General features: G+C 41.4%; 1 protein-coding gene across 2 annotated transcripts in view; it reads left to right on the top strand.

Annotated features, from left to right (window-relative positions):
* Nucleotides 1-26,333, top strand: part of DDAH1 (dimethylarginine dimethylaminohydrolase 1) — a 231,138-nt gene that overhangs the window by 145,732 nt on the left and 59,073 nt on the right. For both annotated transcript variants that reach the window (XM_033917186.1, XM_033917185.1), the window contains exon 2: nt 17,770-17,869. In XM_033917186.1, coding sequence (XP_033773077.1) covers nt 17,779-17,869 — 91 coding nt within the window. In that variant the 5' untranslated portion in view covers nt 17,770-17,778. The remainder of the gene's footprint in view (nt 1-17,769; nt 17,870-26,333) is intronic.

A 26,333-nucleotide genomic window follows, 5' to 3' on the forward strand; every position in this document is an offset into this window, starting at 1 on the left:
GCTTCCACCCCCACACCATCATCGAGCACCCTGGTGTGCTGCAAATTAAGTAATTCAATAAATCATTCAAATAATAAATCAGTGAATAAATCAAATGTAATTCAACGAAAAATACCTGAGTGACCCCCAAACAAAACCCTGCCAGCCAGACCCCCCAAAAGCATTCAGCAAAATCAAAAACAAAAAATCACATACAAGTTGAAAAATACTTATCTGAGACACTTCTCACACATTAACAAGCAAAAACCGCGCCAGGAGAAAAGGTTCAACCACGCTGGTTTCGGGGAGGAGCCCTTCTTCAGGAACCTGACCCCTGACGAAAGCAAACACGAAGAGGACGGCTGGAGGGCGGGATGTGATTTCAACTTGTATGTGATTTTTGTTTTTGATTTTGCTGAATGCTTTTGGGGGGTCTGGCTGGCAGGGTTTTGTTTGGGGGTCGCTCAGGTATTTTTCGTTGAATTACATTTGATTTATTCACTGATTTATTATTTGAATGATTTATTGAATTACTTAATTTGCAGCACACCAGGGTGCTCGATGATGGTGTGGGGGTGGAGGCTTTTCGCCTTGACCCAGAAGTGAAGTGCCGGAGCTGGACTCCTATCGCTGATGTTCACACTGAGAGTACCCTTCACTTATATTATATTATATTATAATCACATGATTCTGGTTGTGAGTTGTGAATATAGGTTTAGTTCCCTGAGCGCCCTTCAAGCAAACCCTGAAGTGACTTGAATTGCTTCGTTACGTTGTTTCTTTTACACCTTTTGACATAATAATACATCAGACAGATTATTGATGACCCCTGAAGCAGTCAGTTATCTGCCGAAACATGGCCCCATGTCAGCTCTTTTTATCTGTTGGTGCTTTGATAATAAAAGAGTGTTTTATATTCTACACTCATTTTAATTATCTATTCTGTTATCCTAGGGGAGCTCAGAATGGTTTACATGAATTTATTCAGGTACTCAAGCATTTTTTCCTATCTGTTTTGCAGGGCTCACAATCTATCTAATGTACCTGGGGCAATGGGAAAATTAAGTGACTTGTCCAGGGTCATGAGGAGCAGTGTGGGCTTGAATCCACAACCTTAGGGTGCTGAGGCTCTAGCTTTAACCACTGCGTCACACTCTCCCCCATGTGTAGGAAAGTTCTTGGTTCACCCCTACTTCTGTTGTGTACTTGTATTGCTAGACCTCGTTTGTTTCGAACAGTCACTACACTCCTGCAGTGTCAGAGAGAGAGAGAGAGAGAGAACCATTGGTTCAGTTGTGATGATGTGATGTGTGTATACTGTATGTACTTGTATCGTAAGACATTGCTTGTTTATCAAGTTAAAATGTAATAAAATGTTTTGCTTGTCTTGCAAACCAAGTTACTTGCAATCCAAGGTTTTACTGTACATTCCTTTTCCTGGTGCGAGCAGTATCACGAACTTGCTGCCCGCGTCATATCTGCTCTCCCTCTGATGTCATTTCCTAGGGGCGGGACTCAGAAATGACGTCGGAGAGAGCCAATACTGACGTGGGAAGCAAGTTCACAATGCTGCTCGCACCGGGGAAATTAAAGAGGTATGGGGGAGGGGCACATGTGCGCAGTAAGGGGGGGGCAGGAAAGGGTTGGGGGCAAAGAGGACTGGTTCTGCCACCGCCACCAAGACTGCCCCCCGGGTGGACTGCCTCCCCCCCACCATGCCACCGACTCCAGTTCTGGCTTGAACTAGGTTGTTAAGTGCCAGTGGGGGAGTATGAATTGATTTTTCTTGCGGAAGTTCTTCTAAGTCGATTTTAGAGCGTATTCTGCTGCCTGTATTTTTACCTTCTTTGTTTCTTGCCTTTACTTATTGTAGTTCTCCCCTCTTTCCATCATGTTACATCATGTTAGATCACTGGAACAGACTTCCGGTGCAGGTGATCAAGGCCACCAGCGTGCTCGACTTCAAGAATAAATGGGATATCCACGTGGGATCCCTACGAGGGTCGAGTAAAGGAACTAGGTCATTAGCATTCAGACTTAATGGGGTGGGTCAATAGAGTGGGCAGACTTGATGGGCTGTGGCCCTTTTCTGCCGTCATCTTTCTATGTTTCTATGTTTATATCACCCTATGTCACTGTCTACATTTTCACTATGTTCATGTAGTTAATGTTATATGCACTTTCCCCCATTTTAATTATTGTGCATCGCCTAGAAATTTTTGACATGCAACTCATCAAATGTTTCAATAAACTTGAAACTTGAGAATTAGTTTTCCTTGTTTGCCCCATTTCTGTTCCACGTGTTGCTAGTGTCCCCTCCAGCGATGCTAGTCCCAACCTGAACCCACCCAGAGCTTACAGTAGCTTACGTAGAGTAATACACAACCCTGCTAGGTCAACAGCCTGGTCGGGGGTTACATAAGTTCATTTCAACTGCTCAAATAAATATTGGAATTCTTAAGATGCTTTTGCTGCTGTGACTCGATCTCTTTCTTAATGAGTGCATTCACGGTTAGGATAGCTGGAGACTCGCTTCACGCTGATTTGTGGGAATAATGATCAGTAAACAACTATGCGAAGTTTTTATTAAACTATCTCAGTGTACCTTTCAAGAGCTAATTATGAAGACAGCCTATTTTGAACATGTGATAGTCCCAGTGAAAAGCTGTCAAAGGCAACTTTAACCACAAATAAACCAATTATGCATCTCATGTTCCATAGGGTAACTGCATTGAAATCCCAGTTAAAAGAGTATACTGTCGGGTGATCTTTCACTTGACAGATTACGGGGCTAATGTTCAAAAAAGAAAAACATCCAGAAAGTGGCATAAAGGGGCAGTTGGATGTTTTTCTTGCCAAACCTTTCCAATTGGTTATTTTCGAAACCTGCATTCTAGATGGATATCTATGCTGTTCATCTAAATTTCAATAGGGCATGTTAGAGGTGTGGTGTGGACAGGATTAGGGCAGGCTTATGACTTGGACGTTTTTCTGCCATAATCAAACATTTAAGAATATGAGCAGAGCACAATTTGAATATCTGGGGCTAGACCTGTTTTAATAACGAATACCATATATACTCAAATATAAACCAAGATTTTGGGGGCAAAAAAATGGCCAGTAAATGGGGGTCTCAGTTTATATGCGTGCTCCCCTGCCCCCACCCTGCCCTGTTGCAGGCCCCCCGCGGGCCTGCCTTAAGCCCTGATGGTCCAGGACAGGAGCAATCCTTTCTATGTACTGTCCCAGTCAACTGTTAACCACCCTGCCTCCCTCCCACCACCCGGACACGTTGCAGGCCTCCTGTGAGCCTGCCTTAAAACCTGGTGGTCCTGAGGTGAGCGAGACAGAAGCAATCTTACCGCGTCCTGACCCAGCCAACTGATAACCATCTCTCTTCCCTCCCACCTCCCTGACCCCTCTACAACATATCTTTGAATCCTGGTGGTCTATCACTGAAGCGGGGCAGGAGTAGTTTTCCTTCATTCCTGCCTCATGCAGAGCCACGATCCGAAATGGCTGCTGCAAGTTCCGGGGGCAGTCTCGTGAGACCATGAGAATTCGTGAGAATGCTGCAAGAACTCCCAGCAGCCATTTCTGATTATAAAAAAAGAGCTGACATGGGGCCGTGTTTCGGCAAATAACTGCCTGCTTCGGGGGGGTCATCAATAATTTGTCTGATGTATTATTATGTCAGTGGTTGCTCAAGGTGAGTTACATTCAGGTACAGGATGCACAGCGCTCCAACAACACACTGAAAAACACCATGGGAGCAATTTTCCAGTGCAGGAGCCAGCAGGGAAAGCCCTGATCAGCTGGGGCTCTGGCGCTGGCAGGGGAAGCCCTGAATGAGCAAAGTCTGCAGCCACTGCTCTCCCCTCTGATGGCTGTCAGCTGATCGTGGCTCCAGAGCCTCCATCAGCTGGGCAGAGGAGAAGAACGGCCACTGCAGGCAGGAGGAGGAGCTGTGCCTAGCAATTGCTCTTCTGAGCAGGTGCCAGACTCAGTTCCTCCCCTCTTTTTTAGGGCTACCCCACACAAATAGCATGCATATGATGTGCATGCTATTTGTGTGTGCATAGCTCTGTAGCAGAAAATCGCTCCCAACACGGTATTTTTAACCATGTTGTCGGAATGCCGTGCATCCTGCCCCTAGTATACCTGAATGTAACTCACCTTGAGCAACTATTGAAAATGTTATGAGCTAAATCCAAATGAATAAATAGATTCTGGCAAGAACTCATTCATGAAACCGGTATTTTGGAATGTGTTGTGTACAGAAGAGAAGTTACTGTACAATGCACAGGGCACCAAAGGACAGATCTGAGTAACTGGTTAGAATGTGCAGCTTTGAATAGTTAAATTGAGCCCTATAGCAGCAATACCGTGAAACCTAACAACTTGGTGAGAATGGTAAAGAATGCCCTGGTCAAGCTTTGATTGTAGTCAGCTTATCTTCAAGTGAGTTTAATAGCAATCTAATGGATTATTGTGCATTCAGGAGCAATAATGGCTCCAGCTGTAAAGACTGTTGTGCTCGCTCTTTCCCATACACTTTGGAATGACTAGAATGTGACAGCTGAGCTTTCAGCAAGCTTCATGAATTTTAAATACTTTTCAGCTACAAAGTGGGGCACAGAGCATGTGGTCAGTGGCGACCAGGTTGCTGGCAGCCAATGAGGATATTATGGGATATTAGGTGTCTCTGAGATAATGAATACTTGGCTGATCCAGGTGCATTCTTGGCCCAGTATTCATGCCAAGGCAGAATGGAATATGTTTCCCAATCCAGTTTTTAACAATCGATCATTATGCAATTGCAAGCAGAGAAGCATTAACAGTGTTACTTTCTCAGCACGCTTGAGCATGACTTAAAATTTCATGTCGTCATCATCTTTACAAGGCAGAATCTTCACTGGTGTTTTGTAACCCGCTAATTGCATGGAGAAAACTTTTTTCCACAGTGTTGTTTAAAGTACTAGGTCAAAGTACGTAACTAAAAGTAAAAAAAGTATAATAAAAATCTAATTTAAAATTTACTCGAGCGAAAGTAAAAAAAAAAAAGTAAGGGGGAAATTCAACGATGTGCCTAAAGGTAGGCGCCCAACTTAATTAGTATATGGCTTCAATTATGAGCTCATAATTGAAAAGAAATAAAAATTAATTGGGAGATAGGCACGATTCTACAAAAGATGGCACCTAGTGACATCTAACACCAAAGTAGGTATGTTTAGGGGTTGAGGAAGACTCAGGCACCGCTAAGCGCGATTTTCTAAAGCAGTGTTCTTCAACCTTTTTACGCCTTTGGACCGGCGGAAATAAAAGAATTATTTTGTGGACCGGCACCGCTCTGCAGACCGGCGGTTGAAGAACACTGGGCTAAGTCGTGGGCCAGCCCCCGCCCCTCTCCGCCCAATCTCCACCCCAGACCCTGCTCCCATAATAGTACTAATTGTAACACCATTTTTTCCATTCATTTTTCATATATACACACAATATAATCTTATTAACAACACATAATGGTTAACCACAAAATTAAACCACACAAAGCACACTATGGGCTCCTTTTACAAAGGCGCGCTAGGGCCTTAACGCGCGGAATAGCGCGCGCTAAAAGGCTGCCCGCGCTAGCCGCTACCGCCTCCTTTTGAGCAGGCGGTAGATTTTTGGCTAGCGTCCGCTAATCCGGTGTGTGCGGTAAAACCCGTAGCGCACCTTCGTAAAAGGAGCCCTGCATGTATGCTTCTCATCATTCATTCCTACCAGAACACAGATAACCCCTATGCAAATTTGGGACCAAAAACTAAAAGTACTAATATATACAAACGAAACCCTAACATTCAAGACTCTGCATGCAGTACAACCCCAGAGAAAAAGGAACAAATGCATTTCTTCCTGAACAGTGCAAAATACAGACAGCAGATGTAAATTCTCAAAATTGACACAATTCAATCACTAAATTCAAAAATAAAATCATTCCCCCTACCTTTGTTGTTTCCCTCCCTCCATGCTGTGCCTCACCTTCTGGCCTGATCCTACCTGGCTGTTTTATGCCACCCCCGGTGTTATCTTCGGGCCGGCTCCCTCTTCCTCGCTGCCGCAGTGCACAAAGCCGAGGGCAGCGGCTCCTTGCGCGTCCCGTGCCTCATCTGGAAGCCTTCCTTCAACCAGTAAAAAAGACAAACAATAAAAGGGTTTGAGGTTCCAGCTATTGCAAATCCTGACAGTTTGTCTGTTCTTCGATAACCTGCTTCACTATTTCTACCAGTTTCAGTTGATCCACCTTGTCAGTGAAACTTCTCCCATTTTAGCAGAAGCTCTGCAAAGTGTCTCGTAATAATTTATAGTCATTATTGTATTTCCAGGCTTCCAGCATAAGAACATAAGAAAAGCCTCACTGGATCAGACCAATGGTCCATCAAGCCCAGTATCCTGTTCCCACAGTGGCCTATCCAGGTCACCAGTACCTGGCCAAAACCCAAGGTGTAGCAATATTCCATGAAGTGGCTTCCCCCGTATCTGTCTCAATAACAGACTATGGACTTTTCCATGACCCCGCCCCCAGGCCCACTCAGCCCCGCCCTGTTCATGCCCCATTTCACACCAGCCTTGCCCCTCCCCCCCAGCCCTGCCCACCTCAACCTGGTCTTGTGCTCGGAGCTGCTTCAGGAATGCATCTGCATATGTGCAGGTGTGATGCGATGACATTACATACATGTGTGTGATGTCACCGTGTTGCATCCATGCATGCGCAGATGACCTTCTGATGCGGTCCCAACCTGGAAGCTTTTCAAAACCTGAACAAAGTGCCAGGTTTTGAAAAGCCATGTCCTCTAAAAAGAGACCATGTCCGGGTAAATCTGGACAACTGGTAACCCTAGTACAATCCTAACCAAAGGGAACCTGCAGGTACAACTCTATCTGCTTTACTGTGCAGACCAGATAGATCAGGGGTCTCAAAGTCCCTCCTTGAGGGCCGCAATCCAGTCGGGTTTTCATGATTTCCCCAATGAATATGCATTGAAAGCAGTGCATGCACATAGATCTCATGCATATTCATTGGGGAAATCCTGAAAACCCGACTAGATTGCGGCCTCAAGGAGGGACTTTGAGACCCCTGAGATAGATCAAGCTGTCTTAGGTTTCCATGGCTGGTATCGGGCTTGTTGCAGTTTTCCAGGTCTCGCCGTGTCTGGTGTATAGATTGATCATGCTGGTTTTTACCTGCCCCTCTGTTACTTTGTTATGGGAGTGTGTGGCGCAGGGGTTAGAGCTATAGCCTCAGCACCCTGCGGCTGTGGGTTCAAATCCCTCACTGCTCCTTGTGACCCTTGGCAAGTCACTTAATCCCCTCACTGCCCCAGGTATACTAGATAGAGTTTGAGCCCGCCGGGACAAATAGGGAAATATGATAAAGTACCTGAATGTAAGCCACGTCAGATATAAGTGGTATGTAAATAAATACAATAAGATATGCACCTACAGTATTTACAGAATAACACTTAGGCAGATTTCGGAATTTATACAAATATGCCTTTACTCTAAACATTTACATGAGTAATCGCCTCTTTTTATTTATTTATTGGAGTTTATAGAATTACCACCAGGTGTCACAATTGCACAATGGCTCTGACTCTCTTGGATGTTAATGTAATATAAGGTTTGTCAATACATTTATCAAATAACTTTTTATTTTGTTTTGTTTGCAAGTTGCATGTAGATGCTCTGGTGCTTTATTTAGAGCAGGGGTGTCAAAGTCGGTCCTCGAGGGCCGCAATCCAGTCGGGTTTTCAGGATCTCCCAAATGAATATGCATGAGATCTATTTACATTCACATCTTTCATTGTATGCTCATAAATCTCATGCATATTCATTGGGACCGACTTTAACACCTGTGATTTAGAGGTTAATGATAATGGTTAATGATAATCCCTCAAGTCTTTTCTGGTCTGATCCATAGGAAATGCAAGTAATATGAAGCAGACGACAAGCAATATTCGAACTGGGGGTTGATGCAAAATAATGTTTTGTTTGCAAGTGCTTACAAAGAGACCTCAGGATACTGGCTCTTTAAATACCACACTTCCACAAAACCTAACCTCTAGCACCACCTGCAGACTCAATGATGTGGAAACAAATTTCAGAAACAAAAAATCACGAAACTCCTTTCACAGCAGCACAGAGCCTAGACTAACTCGGAGCCCTAAATCCTTGTAACATAGCCAAAAACATTTGCTTTCAACTTCTTAAAAGCATACAAACCCACTTTTTCCCTTCCAGCCTTCCTCTTCCCTTCTGCTTCTACTGCAAAAGTTGTTAAGCTCATGCAGTAACCTTTCTGATTCCTCATTCACTCTCAGTGGTTATTATACTAACAGAGGTAAAACTGCTTGATTGATTGATTGATTTACTGCCTTTTGGGAGAATTCCTGCTAGGCGGTGTACAGTAAAATTAATCCAAAAATAGGCAATAGATTATTTCAGCAGAAAAAAATTCAAATAACAGGGCACATTATGGCGTTTACAATATCAGCCCAATACTAACAACTGGGTAAGTGAATATACAAAGAAATTTGTTCCAAAAATAGAATAACAAAAAAGACTTTTAATACCTTTTAAACCATGATGGTGCTCAGAATCCAAGAGTGGAATGGAAATGCTCAAAATGGGGGACAAGCCCCTATAGAGTCTTTCACTGAATCTATCATTGCACCAACTTTTGTGGTAGAAAGGTGATTAAAAATACTTCATAGTAAATATGGTGAAATACGATACAAACGTTAAATATCCAAAAGTTAAATGTCCAAACGACTTAAAACTCAAAAAGTAGTGAAATCAAAAAACTTAACTTAAATGTCCATACAGCGGTGGTCCGGCAAGGTTCTGACGCGTTTCGCCCAATGGCTTCCTCAGAGAACCCTCATTTCCAGATGTTTCTCTGAGTTAGGAAAGATTTAAAATTGAAGGTCATACACAGCACAGCGGGTTCTCTGAGGAAGCCATTGGGCGAAACGCGTCAGAACCTTGCCGGACCACCGCTGTATGGACATTTAAGTTAAGTTGTTTGATTTCACTACTTTTTGAGTTTTAAGTCGTTTGGACATTTAACTTTTGGATATTTAACGTTTGTATCGTATTTCACCATATTTACTATGAAGTATTTTTAATCACCTTTCTACCACAAAAGTTGGTGCAATGATAGATTCAGTGAAAGACTCTATAGGGGCTTGTCCCCCATTTTGAGCATTTCCATTCCACTCTTGGATTCTGAGCACCATCAAGGTTTAAAAGGTATTAAAAGTCTTTTTTGTTCCTTTTTTGTGTTTTGTTGGTTTACAATATCAGAACATAACTTGGAGCTTGGAGAGGCTTATAGCAAATGTTTTAAATGGATTTCTGTTTCCTTCAATGTGTTCTTGAACTGTTTTTTAGTATTGAAAAACGGCTTTGTTTGTTTATTTTTCCCCCACCCTTATCCAGGGCGAGTTACATATTAACTGCTGCTTGTCACAAAACACCAATATATCAAGTTTTAATAAATTAAAAATGATAATCAATTAAAACATCTTAATAGATAGCATAGGCTGTAAGCAGAGAGGGAACATATAGACCAGGCTCACAAACCATTTCCAGCCACGGCACACTAAACAGGTGGCCACGGTTTGAGGACACCCGGAAGTGTGTGGATGTCAACACGATGACATCATGCACACACATGATGTCATAACCTTACCGTCTACACATGTGTGAAGGCCCAGCAGACTGGGTTTGAGCCGCCGGGGGGGGGGGGGGGAGGTCAACAGGAGAGGTGTGGAGAGGAGTAGAGGCGCCGGGGAGGAGGAGAGGCACATCCTGTAGGCATTCAGCCGGTGCCAACAACTCTCCTTGCTCGCAACTCACGGCACACTTCCAATCTCGGCACACAGTTTGCGATTCACTGATATAGACAGAGGATTGTAGAGCAACAGGAGTTAAATGAAAAATTAGATACTGGCCAAATTTCAGTTTCTGTACTGAAACTGACCCAAAATTAATTTTGGCCTTTTTTGGTTTAGGCTAAAAATGTTATCATCTTTATGGTGGAAACCAAAATTTTGAGCTTTATCCCATAGCTCAAGAGTGACTTCCCTTCCCCCAACCCCCCTCCCAAAAAAACCAGGAGTGCACCGTCTAGACATCCTTTGATAGGCGCTATATCAGGCACTAAATAAACTTGAAACTTGAGTAGCCCACCTGCCAGACCCTCCACTTGTACCTCCCATCTACCCATCCCTCAGGTCTACCTTACAATCTCTGGAGGTCTAGTGTTATAGTGGGGCCAATTCCTCCTGTCCATACAGGCTCCACTCTCAAAATGGTGGCCACAACCCTCTGGTTAAGGTATTTGTGTCCTTTGAAAAAGTGTACAAGCCTGTAGAACTGGGACAGAATGTTCTTTAGTCAACAATGACCCGACACTGTCAGTGTTTTAGTCTGCGGCCTGCGTCAAGAGTCTACAGTAACATGCACAAAAAGATAAATTCAAAGCACATATACATAAAAATGATCAAAACATCATATACCATATATTATAAAAGCATTTCTACTTTTTCCATTGGATAATAATATTAATTCAGCCCCTAAAATTTATATAATTCTACAAATTAATACTAAGTGGAAATCGCCTCAGACTTAGAGCGTCTATAACATAAGATGCTTTTATGCGCTCTGAATATCAATCACTGGCTTTTATCCACCGTCCACCCACAATTAATTTTAATAATAATTGTAATCTTAACTATAAAGTTTTTATAAAATATAAATAATCTAATCAATTCATGTTTACTTAAAGTATAGATTTTGTAGCATAGCAGTTCATATATATATATTTCTTTTTTTCTATTTTTCACTTAGAAATCATTTAAGATGTAACTTATTCCATAACTACTGTGTCCACACTCAACTTCTTTTTCCATAATTATGACTTCTTGAAGCAATACACACAATTTAACATATTGCACCGTCAATATTAATATCTGGTTGCATCAAGTTCAGGCTTCATAGACATCAGGCTTCCTCTTCTATAGAAATAGATCCATAAAATGTAGACCACAAGCTACTCACTAGCTTTATTTTGTTTCATTTTTCAGGTAGTATACTGGGCTACATAATATCATTTATAAACGAGAAGCACCTAATATACTTTATCTTATTCCCCGTATTCAATAACAGCACTTATCTGTAATGATTTTAGCTTCCAATCGTTGGCCCACAATATTCTCAACTTCTTTTCTTTTGGCCACTTATATCAGCAATACAGTAGTGTTCAGACGCTTCTGTAAAGTCCCTACGCGGCCTGCGTTTGATGGTGTAGGATTTACCAACCGCTTCTTCAGGGTTATTCAAGTTGAACGGTAATCCTTCTGTTCGTACTTCCTACCAGCATGGGGGTCCTTCCTGTATCTTTGCAATACAAGTGTTGCCTGTTGAACTGTCCTACAAAGGTTAAGAACATAACATAAGAGTTGCCATAATGGGAAAGAACGAAGGTCCATCAAACTCATTATCCTGTTTCCAACAATGGCTAACCCAGGTCACATGTACCTGACAAGATCCCAAGGAGTAAAACAGATTTTATGCAGCTTGTCCTAGGAATAAGCAGTGAATTTCCCCAAGCCATCTCAATAATGGACTATGGACTTTTCTTTTAGAAAATTATCCAAACTTTTTTAAACCCTGCTAAGCTAACTGCTTTCACCACATTCTCCAGCAATAAATTTCAGAGTTTAATTAAATGTTGGGTAAAGAAATATTGTCTCCAGTTTGTTTTAAATCTACTATTTAGTAGCTTCATCGCATGCCCCCTAGACCTAGGGCTCCTTTTACAAAGGTGCGCTAGCGTTTTTAACGCATGCACCGGATTAGCCTACGCTAGCCAAAAATCTACCGCCTGCTCCAAAGGAGGTGGTAGCGGCTAGCGTACATGAAAATTTAGCGCGCACTATTCTGCGCATTAAGGCCCTAGCGCGGCTTTGTAAAAGGAGCCCCTAGTATTTTTGGAAGGAGTACAAAGCGATTCACATCTACCCTTGCCATGCCACTCAGTATTTTATAGCTCTCTATCATATCTCACCTGAGCCTTCTCTCCTCCAAGCAGGAAGTGTTCCCTTTTGCAACCAGGTAGCACTGCAGTGCAAGACCAGAGAGATCATTCTTGCCACAATGGAGACCTTAAAACATGACAAGAAGTTACCTAAGGCTATGCCAGTGAATGTAGCATTTCTAAGATGCTTTGAATAACAGATTCATGGATGAGATGACCTGCAGTGCAGCCATGTTTTTTTGGAATAACTGGTGCAGATGTTCAGCATTAGAAGTTACTGATGCTTTTACAGCAGTGGACATTGTAATGAATTAAAAATTTGAAAAATAGTTCAAATAATTTTGTCTAAGTTAGTTTAAATTACATGCAATCAACTCTGTATCATGCCTCATTTGTTGCGTCTTTGTATTCTTTGTTGATTGCTTCTGTGGATGTTAACGAGGCACTTTCAGCAACTAGAGCTTGGCAATCTTTTAAGAAGTAATTATTGCACAGCTGGATGACTCCCCAGAACACTTCTGAAATAAACTAAAAATCACTATTTTTAAAAGACTACCTGGCAATAGCTATGCATCCCTGTGGACTCTGGGGCTTGGGGAGAGGTCTGCCAATCACAGTTAAATGAATAAAGTATATAATTGCATAAAGAATAGGGATTCCTGATTCTTCTCTGCTCATCTTTCTGAGGTTCTAAACTTAAAAGAAAAAAAACTAACTTTGTTCAGATGGAGGATTATGTTAAGGAATTGTCTGGATGGAAACATCTGGAAGAAGTAGGAAAGCAGGGAGCAAAGCTGAAAGGAGATATCGTAAGGGCAACAAGCCATTTTGTAAGAAAAGTAAGTAAAAGCAGGAGGAAAAGAAGGCCGTTTTGGTTCTCAAAAGTAATAGCTGAGAAGAGGTTAGCTTTCATGAACTACAAAAGATCGCAGAAAGAAGGAGATAGGCAAAAATATCTGGAAAAGTTAGGAGATGCTGGTCGAGTAGTCAGGAAAAAATGCAAATGGAAGGAAAAATAGCAGACATGATAAAACAGGGTGCCAAGACTTTTTTTTTTTTTTAGATATATTAGTGATAGGAGGAAGTATAAAAGTGGCATTGTGAAACTGATAGGTGAAGAGGAGGAATATGTAGAAGCTGATAAAGATGGATTGCTTAACAAATATTTCTGCTCTGTGTTCACAACTGAAGCACCAGAAGCAGGGGCGGCAGAAAACAAAAGCAATTTTATTGATATGGGAAGAGATGGGAGGTGGGTGGAGGGGAATTAAAACATGTATAATAATATTGTGTAAGAATGTCAAGTGAGTTATGTGAATTAATTGTAATAATATTGTACACTTGTTGAGAGAAATAAAAAGGAATAAAGATTTAAAAAAAAAAAAAAAAAAAAGCAAATAGGACTGGAGGTGTGATAGACCCTGATCAGTTTTCAGAGGATTGTGTTCATGAGGAGCTCACTAAACTAAAGGTGGATAAAGAAATGGGGCTGGAAACAATACTTCAAAGGATACTGAGGGAACTTAGGAAAGTGCTGGCGACTCCACTGACGGACCTTTTCAATGCTTCTCTAGAGTCGGGACTAGTACCAGAGGATTGGAGAAGGGCGAATGTGGTCCGTCTCCACAAAACTAAAGTAAATAACCAGCCAGAATTTATTGATAACTTACTTATCCCCTATAATCAAACTAGGACTTTACGATCTACTGCTCATAGTCTCCTTATCATTCCCTCATTGAAATATATCAGTACAATGAGGACTACAATTTTTTCCATTAATGCTCCTTTTCTTTGGAACAGTATCCCTAATTACTTGCGCGAAAATACAGCTCTTATCAATTTTAAGGTGAAGCTAAAGACATTCCTTTTCCTTGATGCTTTTGTAACTTAAACTGTCCTTTTAAGGACGACTTAGATTTACGAAAGATTTCTACTTAGTTCCCCCTCCTTTTGTTCTTCCCCTTAAGTGTTATTTTTCTCTCTATCAGTTGTAGTTCCAATCCCTTCTTCCCTTTTGTTCCTGTTTGTCATTGTCCTGAAAAAAATTGTCTTTTCCAATGGTTTGTTTTTGTTTACATTGGCATATTGTAATGGCGTTTTTTGTACACTGCCTAGAAGATTTGAGTGGGCGGTATAATAAATTTTAAATAAACTTGAAACTTGAAGTAGGGAACTACAGGCCAATTAGTCTGATTTCTATGGTAACTAAATTAATGGAAATGTTTTTAAAACAGAGAATAATGTAGTTTCGGAATCCAGTGGATTACAGGACTCGAGGCAACGTGGATTCACCTCAGGCAGGTCATGTCAGACAATTCTGATAATTTCTTTAACTGGGTGACAAGAGAATTGGATAGAGGGAGAGTACTAGTTGTGGTGTAAATGCTGCACCCAACTGATGGCAGATAGTTGTGCAAATGCAGGTATTCTGTAACATCATGCCTAATTTCTGGGAATGCTCCTTACTTGCACATGCCCCTCCCATGGCCATACACCCCTATGAAATTTAGGCTTACATGTTATATATTAGGGCATAGGGCAGATCTGGGTATAATTCCTAATAACTGCCATGTGTGTTAATGCTAGTAACTGATTGTTAGTGCTAATTAGCTAATTAATTTACATATGGCTCTGTAGTCCACACCAAAAAATGTGCACCCGGCTTTGGACAACTTATACAGAATTCAGCGGATAGTGTCTATTAACCTTGTTGCAGCCTCCCTAATGATAGCTTTAGCATCTGTAAATTACATAGTGTCTATTAACCTTATTTTATCCAACCTAATGATATTCTGAGTTGCTTAACACCTCAGTTAACCTCATTTTAACCTACCGCAGACTTTTGAACAAGATGAGTTCGTTGGGGCTAGGAGAAATATTAACTGCATGGGTTAAGGACTGGCTCAGTGACAGACATCAGAGGGTGGTGGTTAACGGTACTCCCTCTGAAAAGTCGGAAGTGCACAGTGGAGTACCGCAGGGCTGGGTCCTGGGTCCAATCCTATTTAATATCTTCATACAAGATCTGCCTCAGGGACTTCGGGGTAAAATTGCATTATTTGCCGATGATGCTAAATTATGCAACATAGTGGGCGGAGATACCATGCCCGACGCTATGACACAGGACATAATTCTTCTGGAGCACTGGTCTACTATTTGGCAGCTGAATTTTAATGCCAAGAAGTGTAAGGTTATGCACCTTGGTAGCAGAAACCTATGCAGAACCTACACTCTGAATGGTGAGACCTTAACCAGAACTGTGGCAGAACGGGACCTGGGAGTAATCATTAGTGAAGATATGAAGGCAGCCAATCAAGTAGAGAAAGCCTCATCCAAGGCTAGACAAATGATGGGTTGCATCCGGAGAAGCTTTGTCAGCCGAAAGCCCGAGGTGGTAATGCCGCTGTACAGGTTCATGGTGAGACCACATCTGGAATACTGTGTATAATTTTGGAGGCCACACTATCGGAAGGATGTGCTAAGAATGGAATCGGTTCAGCGATTGGCCACCAAGATGGTCTCAGGGCTCAAGGATGTCCCTTATGAAGAAGAACTAGGTAAGTTGCACCTTTACTTTCTCGAGGAACACGGAGAGAGGGATGACATGATAGAGACGTTCAAATACGTTACTGGCCGTATTGAGGTGGAAGAAGACATCTTCTTCCTTACGGGCCCTACGCCGACAAGAAGGCATCCGCTAAAAATCAGGGGCGGGAAATTCCATAGTGACACTAGAAAGTACTTTTTCACCGAAAGCGTGGTTTACCGTTGGAATGATCTTCCACTTCAGGTAGTTGAGGCCAGTAACGTGACTGACTTTAAGAACAAATGGGATCAACACATGGACTCACTTCAAAGAAGAACTTAGAGGGGAGGATTATTTGAGTGGGCAGACTTGTTGGGCCGAAGGCTCTTTTCTGCCGTCATATTCTATGTTACCTAATGACAGCCATAGCCTATAAGTTGCATAATATCTCTGTTAATCTAATTCTGAGCCTAGTGCTACTTGCATTCACAACCTTACTTCCTATATCTCATGTTTAGGTGGCCTAGTTCAGAAAAAACTTTTCCATGTTCTTTGTGAAGAAATTTTTCTAGATGGTGAGGCAGTTGGATTGAGGGGACGAGACCGAGTAATGAGATCAATGTTTATTGTTGTTGGTTTTTTTTAACTTAATTCAAAAAATTCAAAGTTTTATCTGAAGAAATCTATAGTTGGATTAAATAAATAAATAGACTTTTCTACATATACACTTCTTACCATAAGGCATTATTTTATTTTCCTCTGATACACAGAGCCACTGAGCTGCTGTTTATATAGAAAGATCTGATTAAGTTTATTGATCATTTCTGATGGAAATGTTTCTGTGTTCCAAATTCATGCACATGGACACTCATAGTGCACAAATAATACTCACTTTTTGCAGCCTTGAAGGCAAGAAAAAGGATTCAACCATGATTTGAACATACACATAGGATAATGTAGGCAAATACATCTACCAACAGGGCTGTACCAAATAGTTATATTTGATTCAATTCAACCCCAAATACATTTTTTTGTATTTGACCGAATAATGATTTAAATTCGAAAAAGAGTATGGTAATCTGAGGCACTGCTGCGCTAAATCTACTGAAATAAATATCTGATCTCCGATTTCACATTGCATCTTTTGTTATTTGTTAAGTTAAAGCTCAGTGCCCATTATTCGTATTTGGTGTTTGTATTCATCTGAATGATGTTTTTCCTTATTCATATTTGGCCGAAAAGTAAAATACGCTTATCAATACAGCTCTTTTGGAGATCTTACCATCTTTAATTTATCAAGGAACATCACATCCCTTTCCTACACCTGAGCACTAATCTCAGTGACCTCTTAAATCTCAATTAGGGCCATTCAGCAAGGGCGTTTTAAAAAGTTTAATGATGTTTGGGAGCCATTAACAAAGTATGGATTGATTATAACTAATAATTTATTTTTCCCATTTTGTTTATTAACGTACAGGGTGGGGGGAGGGTGGGGTTATTTCAATGATATATTGGTATATATCAGTGGTTCCCAAACCCTGTCCTGGGGGACCCCCAGCCAGTCGGGTTTTCAAGATATCCCTAATGAATATGCATGAAAGAGATTTGCATACCTGTTGCTTCCATTATATGCAAATCTCTCTCATGCATATTCATTAGGGATATCTTGAAAACCCGACTGGCTGGGGGTCCCCCAGGACAGGGTTTGGGAACCACTGGTATATATCATTGAGATATATATGACAGTGATTCCCAACCCTGTCCTGGAGGAACACCAGGCCAATCGGGTTTTCAGGCTAGCCCTAATGAATATGCATGAGAGAGATTTGCATATGATGGAAGTGATAGGCATGCAAATTTGCTTCATGCATATTCATTAAGGCTAGCCTGAAAACCCAATTGGCCTGGTGTTCCTCCAGGACAGGGTTGGGAACCACTGATATATGATATAAAGTTCTATTGATGGTTATAAAGGAGGGAGGGAGGGTATTTGATGTTAAGTAGTAAGTGATATTAAAGTGTACATGATTGTATTTTTGTTGCACTTATTGAAAGTTTAAAAATGAATAAAGAATTAAAAAAAAAAAAAAATTAGGGCCAATAAACTGTACTCTGATTTTAGTACTGAGGCACCATGTAGGCAGAGATGTTCACTCAGAGTGGTTTTTTTTTTTTCCAACAGGTTGAAGAAATGACAAAAGCTCTAGAACTTCTGCAGCTTAATGTTGTAGTGATGGCTGATGAAAATGCAACATTAGATGGAGGAGATGTTTTATTTACAGGTACAGTATGACGTGTTTATGGTGTCCTGTTTAGCTGAACTGCCAAGGAACCTTTACAGTGCAAATGGAGTGCGCTGAGTTTATGCCTTGCTAACTTTTAACTACAGATGTGTTATAATAGAAAGAAACCTGGGGGTCCACTTGACAATTTAAGAATATTATAAATACAGGCATTTTAAATTTTGGACAACAAAAAATAACAAGTAATAAAACATGACTATTCATATCACTCAGATTTTAAAATTTGACTCAGTTCTATGGTATGTTGTAGTGCTATAGATGTGAACTTAGCCATGCTTTTTTTCAAATATGAGTTGCTGTTTCTAAGTCTAAGTAAATTTGGGGTGTGAGGATTTGGAGACTGACTACAGGAGCTCATTTTGGAGGTCATATTGGAAGCATCTAAACCTATCGGTGGAATTATTTGCACATGTAGATTGCACACGTGTAAATGGTGATTTTAGAAAGCCCTTGTTGACATATGTAGATGACCAGGGAACATAAGACTAGCCAAACTGGGTCAGCCCAATGGTAAATCTAGCCTAGTGTCCTGTTTCCAATAGTGGGCAATCCAGGTCGCAAGTACCTGGCAGCAGTGGCGGAAGGAAATTAGCCTGCCACCCCTCCCCCTACACTTGAGGAAGCCAGTCGGCAGTCAGTACTTCTAGCGCCTGGTGTAATTCTCTTCTGTTCTGTAACTTAAGTTCTGCCCCTGTCCCCTCCTCCCTGTGCTGGTCTGACCTTCTCTCCCTCCGACTGACACCCCCCCTACCCTGTCTCTGGTCCACTAAAGACTCTTTTCTTGGGCCCGTTGAATCTGCATATGCGCTCTCTCTCTCTCTCTCTCTCTCCCCCCCCCATGTTTACCCTGCCTTCAGTTCACTAAAAATGCTTGGCCTCGGCCGTTTTGCTTGTGCCAGAGTGAGTGAAATGAGTCTCTTCTCGGGCAGGGCCGTAGAGCAGCAGTAAAAAAAAGTTTTTAGATTTTTGCACTGGAGTGGTAGGCCATAGGCGAGCATGGCACCCTTCCTAACATGGTGCCCGGGGCGGTCCACCCCCTTACCCCCCCCTCCCCTTACTATACCACTGCCTGGCAGAAGCATGATTTGAATGGACTAAAAGTATGCATTGTGCTTCCCATTTTTCAGTGAGAATACACACATACTTTAAGAAATCGCCATGCCGTGTTTGTACATGGGGTCTTCACCAGTTTATTTGCGCTTTTGGTATCTCTGTTTTTCCTGTTTCCTGGTTGTACCCTTTCTAATAAAAATGATTTAAAAAAAAATCAGAGGGTAATTGTGCTAACCTCTGTTGTATCTACTACCGCCTCAAAAATTCAGTTATTTTGCCCTTCTTGATAATTGGCTGCTCTTAGATGTGCAAATTTTATTTTTTTCTTTATTGATTTTTAATCAAAAACAGTGTCATACAAATAGAAGAACAGTAGGTATTACATACATTACACTAATTCATGTTCAGGTAACATTAAATATCATTCATTAATTTCAGATTCTTGCATCTAATAATATCAGAATATTACCTAATATATAATACAAAGGAAGAATAAAGTTACCCAAATATCACTATCAATATTTACTCCCCTCCCTCCAACCCCCCACCCTCCCTGGATGTGTAAAGATAAATAAACCAAAAGAAAGATATGATGATGAAAATACATTATTATGTTTTTACAAATTTAGTCAATGGGCTCCAAATTTTATTGAATACCTCACTAAGTCCCCTACATTCTGCGTTAATTCGTTCATATCTATATGAAGTGCAGACATTCACCCACCAAAAAGTATAATTTATTCTATCATGGTTCTTCCAATTACAGAAAAGCTTTGGTTTGTGAGCATAATTCGATTCCAGAAGCATGCTTGTAATCCAAAGCACTCGTATATCAAAGCGAATTTCCCCATAGGAAATAATAGAAACTCAGATGATTCGTTCCACAACCCAAAAACTTTAATGCAAAATACTATACGTACTTGTATTGCAAAACCTCACTCATTTAGAACAGTCACTATATTCCTGCAGCGTCAGAGAGAGAAGAACCATCGGCTCATTTGTGATGTGTGTATACTGTATGTACTTGTAGTGCAAGACATTGCTTGTATATCAAGTTAAAATTTAATCTAATGTTTTGCTTGTCTTGCAAATCACTTGCAAACCAAGTTACTTGCAATCCAAGGTTTTACTGTACTTGTAATTAATTGAATGGCTATACCTGTTAGAATCAAAAATAGACGACTTTTATATTTATCTAGAGTGGGTTTCACATGTAAAATTGTTCCACAAATTATAGCCTCATATGATAATGGAACATTTGAATCTAAAACTAGATTTATTTGTCCCCAGATTGACTTCCAAAATATTAATATAAATGGACAAAAATATAACAGATGATCCAAAGTCCCTATACCAATACGACAATGCCAGCATCTATTAGACTTAGAACTATCCATTTTATTTAATCGAACTGGGGTCCAGAAAATCCTATGTAACAAAAATAACCATGTTTGTCTCATAGATGCTGACGCTGTACATTTCAATCTCCAAGTCCAAATTCGTGGCCAACGAGACACAGAATTATACTGTTTTATCTCGATGCTCCAGATGTCTCTAAGACTATTTTTTGTTTTTTTTTATTTAAAAGTCCAGAAATCAATTTGTACCACTGAGCAGCCTGATGTCCAACTAAATCAATGTGCCACCTATAGTAGATGTGTAAGTGCAGGCAAGCATTCCTGTATGTTACAAACCTACATTGAACAGTGCTGACTGCTGTTTTTAGCAGACTGTATGATCATTTGGAACACTATGCTACTCACTTTTAGCATGATATATGCCAATTTTGATCCTTAACGGAGCTGAAAGTTTCCGAACCAAAGAGAGAGAGTATGACCTTCCTATTGTGAATGTGCTCCTTGTTTTAAAAAAAAAAACAGAAATTGTTATGATTCAGTAGGGAAACCAGTGATTGTGTAATCCATCTGTACCTTGGCTACATTTCCTTCTACCCATTCAACTTTTGCCAGGAAAGGTAGAAATAAATGGTTGCCAAATAAAAGATCTCTACCATACCTTTACAAAGTGTGTTCTGCAATTAGAGCTAATACTCTTTAGATTTTCCTGTCTCAGTAAGTTTGCTTGTACAAACTGGCCACTGTGAAAGAATTTATAAGGAAGGAGACCAAGAAGAAAAACTGTCAACATTAGAGGTGAGCCATGAGGATGTCCTCCAACAGATAGATAGATTGAAAAGCGACAAATCACCAGGCCCGGACGGTATCCACCCTAGGGTACTAAAACAACTAAGAAATGAGATAGCGGGAATACTCCAATGAGTTTGCAACCTATCCTTGAAAACTGGAGAGATCCCGGAGGACTGGAAGATAGCAAATGTTACACCTCTCTTTAAAAAGGGGTCAAGAGGAGACCCGGGGAAACTATAGGCCGGTAAGTTTGACATCGGTTGCGGGCAAGATGGTAGAAGCACTGATAAAGGACAGCATCTGTGAGCACATCGAAAAAAATGGGCTGATGAAAGCAAGCCAACAAGGCTTCTGTAAGGGAAGATCGTGCCAAACAAACTTACTGCACTTCTTTGAGGGGGTAAACAGTCAGTTGGACAAAGGGGAACCCGTAGACATCATTTACCTCGACTTCAAAAAGGCCTTTGACAAGGTACCCCATGAGCGGCTACTTAGGAAGCTGTGGAACCACGGGGTGGAAGGAGATGTGCACAGATGGGTCAAACACTGGTTGGTAGGCAGAAGGCAGAGGGTTGGAGTGAAGGGTCACTACTCGGGCTGGAGGAAGGTCACGAGCGGAGTTCCGCAGGGGTCTGTACTTGGACCGCTGCTGTTCAATGTATTTATCAATGACCTGGAAATGGGGATGAAGTGTGAAGTTATCAAATTTGCGGATGACACTAAACTCTGTAGAAGGGTTAGAAATGCAAAAGAGTGTGAGGACCTACAAAGGGACCTAAACAAACTGGAGGAGTGGGTGAATAAATGGCAGATGGACTTCAATGAAGGGAAATGCAAGGTCATGTATATAGGGAGAAAGTACCCGATGTTCAGCTACCAAAAGGGGGGATTAGTACTAGAGAGAAGTAACCTTGAAAGAGATTTGGGTGTACTGGTGGACACAACAATGAAGTCAACAGCACAATGCGCAGCAGCCGCGAAGAAGGCAAACAGAATGTTGGGTATTATTAAGAAGGGTATTACGACCAGAACGAGAGAAGTCATCCTGCCGTTGTATTGGGCAATGGTGCGCCCGCACCTGGAGTACTGTGTTCAGTATTGGTCACCGTACCTTAAGAAGGATATGGTAATACTTGAGAGGGTCCAGAGGAGAGCGACACGAATGATTAAGGGCATGGAAAACCTTTCATACACTGAAAGATTGGAGAGACTGGGGCTCTTTTCCCTGGAAAAGCGGAGACTCAGAGGAGACATGATAGAGACCTACAAGATCATGAAGGGCATAGAGAGAGTAGAAAGGGACAGATTCTTCAAACTTTCAAAATATAAAAGAACAAGAGGGCATTCGGAAAAGTTGGAAGGAGACAGATTCAGAACGAATGCTAGGAAGTTTTTCTTTACCTAGCGTGTGGTGGACACCTGGAATGCACTTCCAGAGGACGTAATAGGACAGAGTACGGTACTGGAGTTCAAGAAAGGATTGGACAATTTCCTGCTGGAAAAAGGGATAGAGGGGTATAGATAGAGGGCTACTGCATAGGTCCTGGACCTGTTGGGCTGCCGCGTGAGCGGACTGCTGGGCACGATGGACCTCGGGTCTGACCCAGTGGAGGCATTGCTTATGTTCTTATGAATAGTTACGTTTTCAAACGGTTTTGTCTTTTGCTGATCATATGTGAGGAAAAGTATTTTTGAAACTCATAAATAGTTAAACTATAAACTAGTTAAGGAAAGTATATTCTCATTAATTGACTATGTGAATAAACTTTATATCATAAAAATATCTGCTTTAGTACCTGTATGTAAAGATGGGATGTTAGGTGCCATCAACTTGTATTTGAATCCTAGAGACTTGATGAGTTACAGATCTAAAAAGAGATCAGTTTTATGCTAGTCTGGTAAGGTCCTCCAGCTTCATCCCCATGGTTGTTTTCAACATGTCCAGCCATCTGATTGCAGGTCGCCTTCTTCGCCTGGTTCCTTCAGTCTGCCCAAACATAATATCCTCCTTCAGTGATCTCTCTCTTTTATCAGTGTGACTAAAAAAGATGGGGCTTTGAGTGACATTGCTGGTTTGATCTCTTTTAGAATCGATTTGCTAGTTCTTCTAGTGGTCCATGGAACCCATAAAATCTTTCACCACCACCAAAGCTCAAATGAGTTAATCTTCTTTCTGTCCTGTTTCCATGGAAGTGTATAATTAAAAGATATGTCTAAGTTCAATTTGTACATATGGCGCGAGATGGTCAAAGTTGACAGCAGGAAAATGTCCATTCTTGAAAAATACATCTAAAAAAAAAATTTTTTCCCGAGAATCATCTATCTGGATGTCTAGGCTATTTGTCCTGACCTCCAGGTCATGTATATTTATACCACATTCTCGACTAGTCCCAAACGCCTAGAAGAAGACCTTTTGGACATGGGAGGGGCCAGCACTGTGATGGACTGGCCACCCAGACGTGGCAACAGAGCAGTGACTATGTCTCTTGGTAGTGCCACATCTGTTATCCATACTAATGAAAGTGAGGTTGGGTTAGGTACTAGTGTTCTGTCATATACAAATTGCTGAATGAAAAACTTCTCTGCTTCTTCATTCAGCCATTTGTATATGACAGAACACTATTACCTAACCCAACATCACTTTCATTAGTCTGGCATTTAAGTTGTTTAATTCTTACTTTGGGTTCCTTGAAAAAGACATTCGAAAAATGGTCCATGTCGGGACCTGCAGAAAACCCTAAAAGCTAAGTGAGAATTCTCTTTCTTTGCCATTGAGTAAAATGACTTCAATTTTTGAATAGCACTTTTATTTACACTATTCCATACACAGTGGTTGGGTGGTGGGTTCGACTATAGGAGCTTTGGCTCTTGGCCGAATTACACAATTCTGAATGTATATGAAGCATATTACAGTATATATTCAATTATCCATAAGACAACTAATAGAAAACATATCACTAGGAGTCTTTTTAATTGTCATATTTAGCCAGTTTGACTTCCTATTTCTTTAACATCCATCAAACAGGCTTCCCTTCTTTAGCCATTGTGACTATGTCTCTTGGTAGTGCCACATCTGTTATCCATACCTGCTTATTTTTTATATCGGGTACATTGTGTGGCAAAGTCTGTATCTTGAAATCCCAGAGAATTGTGGTTTGTTCATTTTCTACCATGGTTTCAAATTTTGTGGTCCTACAAATTCATAGTTATAGGTAAATAATACTCTATGTCGAAAGTATTGTGGTTGTTATTTTGTTTTGTCTTTCCTAGTAGTCAGTTTGGGGGATCTCTTGGCAGCCAGTTTGGGGGATCTCTTGGTCCACAGTCTCTTCGGCTTCTTTGCACAGGTGACATTTGCTGTCTTTGGATGTTTTATCAAGTTTAGCCTCTATTGCATTTGTTCAAAGCACATATTCCTGTGCTTCATAAGCCCTTTGGTTTCCTTCTTCAGGGTTCTTTTCTTTAGTCATCGCCACATTTTGGATTTGTTGCCTTTTCCTTTATTGTCTTTTATTTATTCTCTTTTGAGTGGTATGTTGTGCAAGAGGTGTAGTAAGGGGGCGGGGTCAGAAGAGCAGACTACCCCAAGCGCTGTCTTAGCAGGGGCGCTGGCACCTCTCCCCCCCCTCACCATGCTCATACCCTCCCTTGCCCTCACCTCTTCACCAGCGCAGTAACTTCTCAGGCCTGATGTTCACGCTGGCCTGGCTCCCATCTGAAATCACTTCCAGGTCAAAGGCCAGGAAGTGACATCAGAGGGAAAGCCAATGCTGGCACGAGCAGCAGGCTGGAGAAGCTGCTCACACTGGTGAAGATGTAATGAGATCCAGAGAAGGGAGGGCACGAGGGGGCGCAGAAGGAATGCGGAGGCGGAGAGGATGGCATGGGGGTAGAGAGCAGAGCGTGGAGGGCGCCACTGCCCCGAGCATCTCCTACCTTCGCTACGCCACTGTGTTGTGCCTTCTTTTGATTTCTTACTTGTTCTTCTATGTAGACCTGCAAGTAAGCCTTGTTGATTTACTAGTTTAATGCATCCTCTGATCTATTTGTTTAGTGACTCTAGAATGTTCCTTGATGATCATATTATAAGGTATTTCTATGCCTTCAGTGTCAACCATTTTCCTTTTTTTCATAGCTAGGCTGGCTGATATATCTAATCAAAATTCCATAGCAATATCTTCACTAAATATCCAGACAGTATTTAGTAGTGATTCGATTTCCAATATGTGATTTTCCATAGAGATTCAAATCATCCATACATATAGTACAGTTGGGCCCCCTTATCCGTAGATTCTGTATGCACGGTTTCAATTATCTGTGGATTACTGAGACTTGAACACTCCCCCCCCACATACACACTGTACCCCACCGTGTCCTCAACCCCCCAGCAGTGTACCTCCTCAAATCTTCATCGGCAGCAAACAGTATCTCCAGCCTGCTGCTTGCGCTGGCCTGAGCTCCCTCCTTTTGAGGTCATATCCAGGTCGCAGACCAGGAAATGACATCAGAGGGAGGGAGTTCAGGCTGGTGCAAACAGCAGGCAGAAGATACTGTTCGCTGCCAGTGAAGATTTGAGGAGGTACACAGAGGGGGGTTGAGGGCACGATGGGGTTGAGTATAGGGGGTAGTGCTCGGTGCTCGGGCCATAGTAAACTGTGTTATAATAGTGTTCACTAATATCCATGGTCTCACTTATCCGTGGTAGGTCTTGGAACCTTTTACACATGTGAAATTCTGAGAGAATTTTTCCAGTCTGGTAGCCTAAGGCTGCCTTTCTCAGTATGGCTGAAAATGAAATAACAGTGATCACAAACAACCAAGGTGAGAGTGAGTCTTGCTGAAATTTTCCTCTGCTGATGTTCACCTGATCCATTATTTCACTGCCAACGATCAGTTCTATTTTTCCACTGACGTCTGCTTTCTGCACAAAATTTGTAACATTTTCACTCACTCCAGGCACTTCAAAATCCAACTCTGTGGCCATGAATCAAAAGCCTTATGTAATCAATGCAATGTTTTTCAATGTTTGCTGTTTGGCAAGATCATTTTATCAATCAGAAGCTGATCTTTTGTTCCTCTGTTGTTACAAGTTTCCATTTTTCTTCCACTGGCAGCAAATTGTTTCTTTCAACGTACGATTCCTGTACCGTGTCCGCTATTATTCCTGTCAGTAGCTTGAACATTGTTGGCAGACAAGTTATTGGTCTGTAGTTATTTGATGAATCTTTTTGCAGGAGGTTATC

This window comes from Geotrypetes seraphini, chromosome 12 (genome assembly GCF_902459505.1).
Source record: "Geotrypetes seraphini chromosome 12, aGeoSer1.1, whole genome shotgun sequence".
Classification (NCBI taxonomy): Eukaryota; Metazoa; Chordata; class Amphibia; order Gymnophiona; family Dermophiidae; genus Geotrypetes; species Geotrypetes seraphini.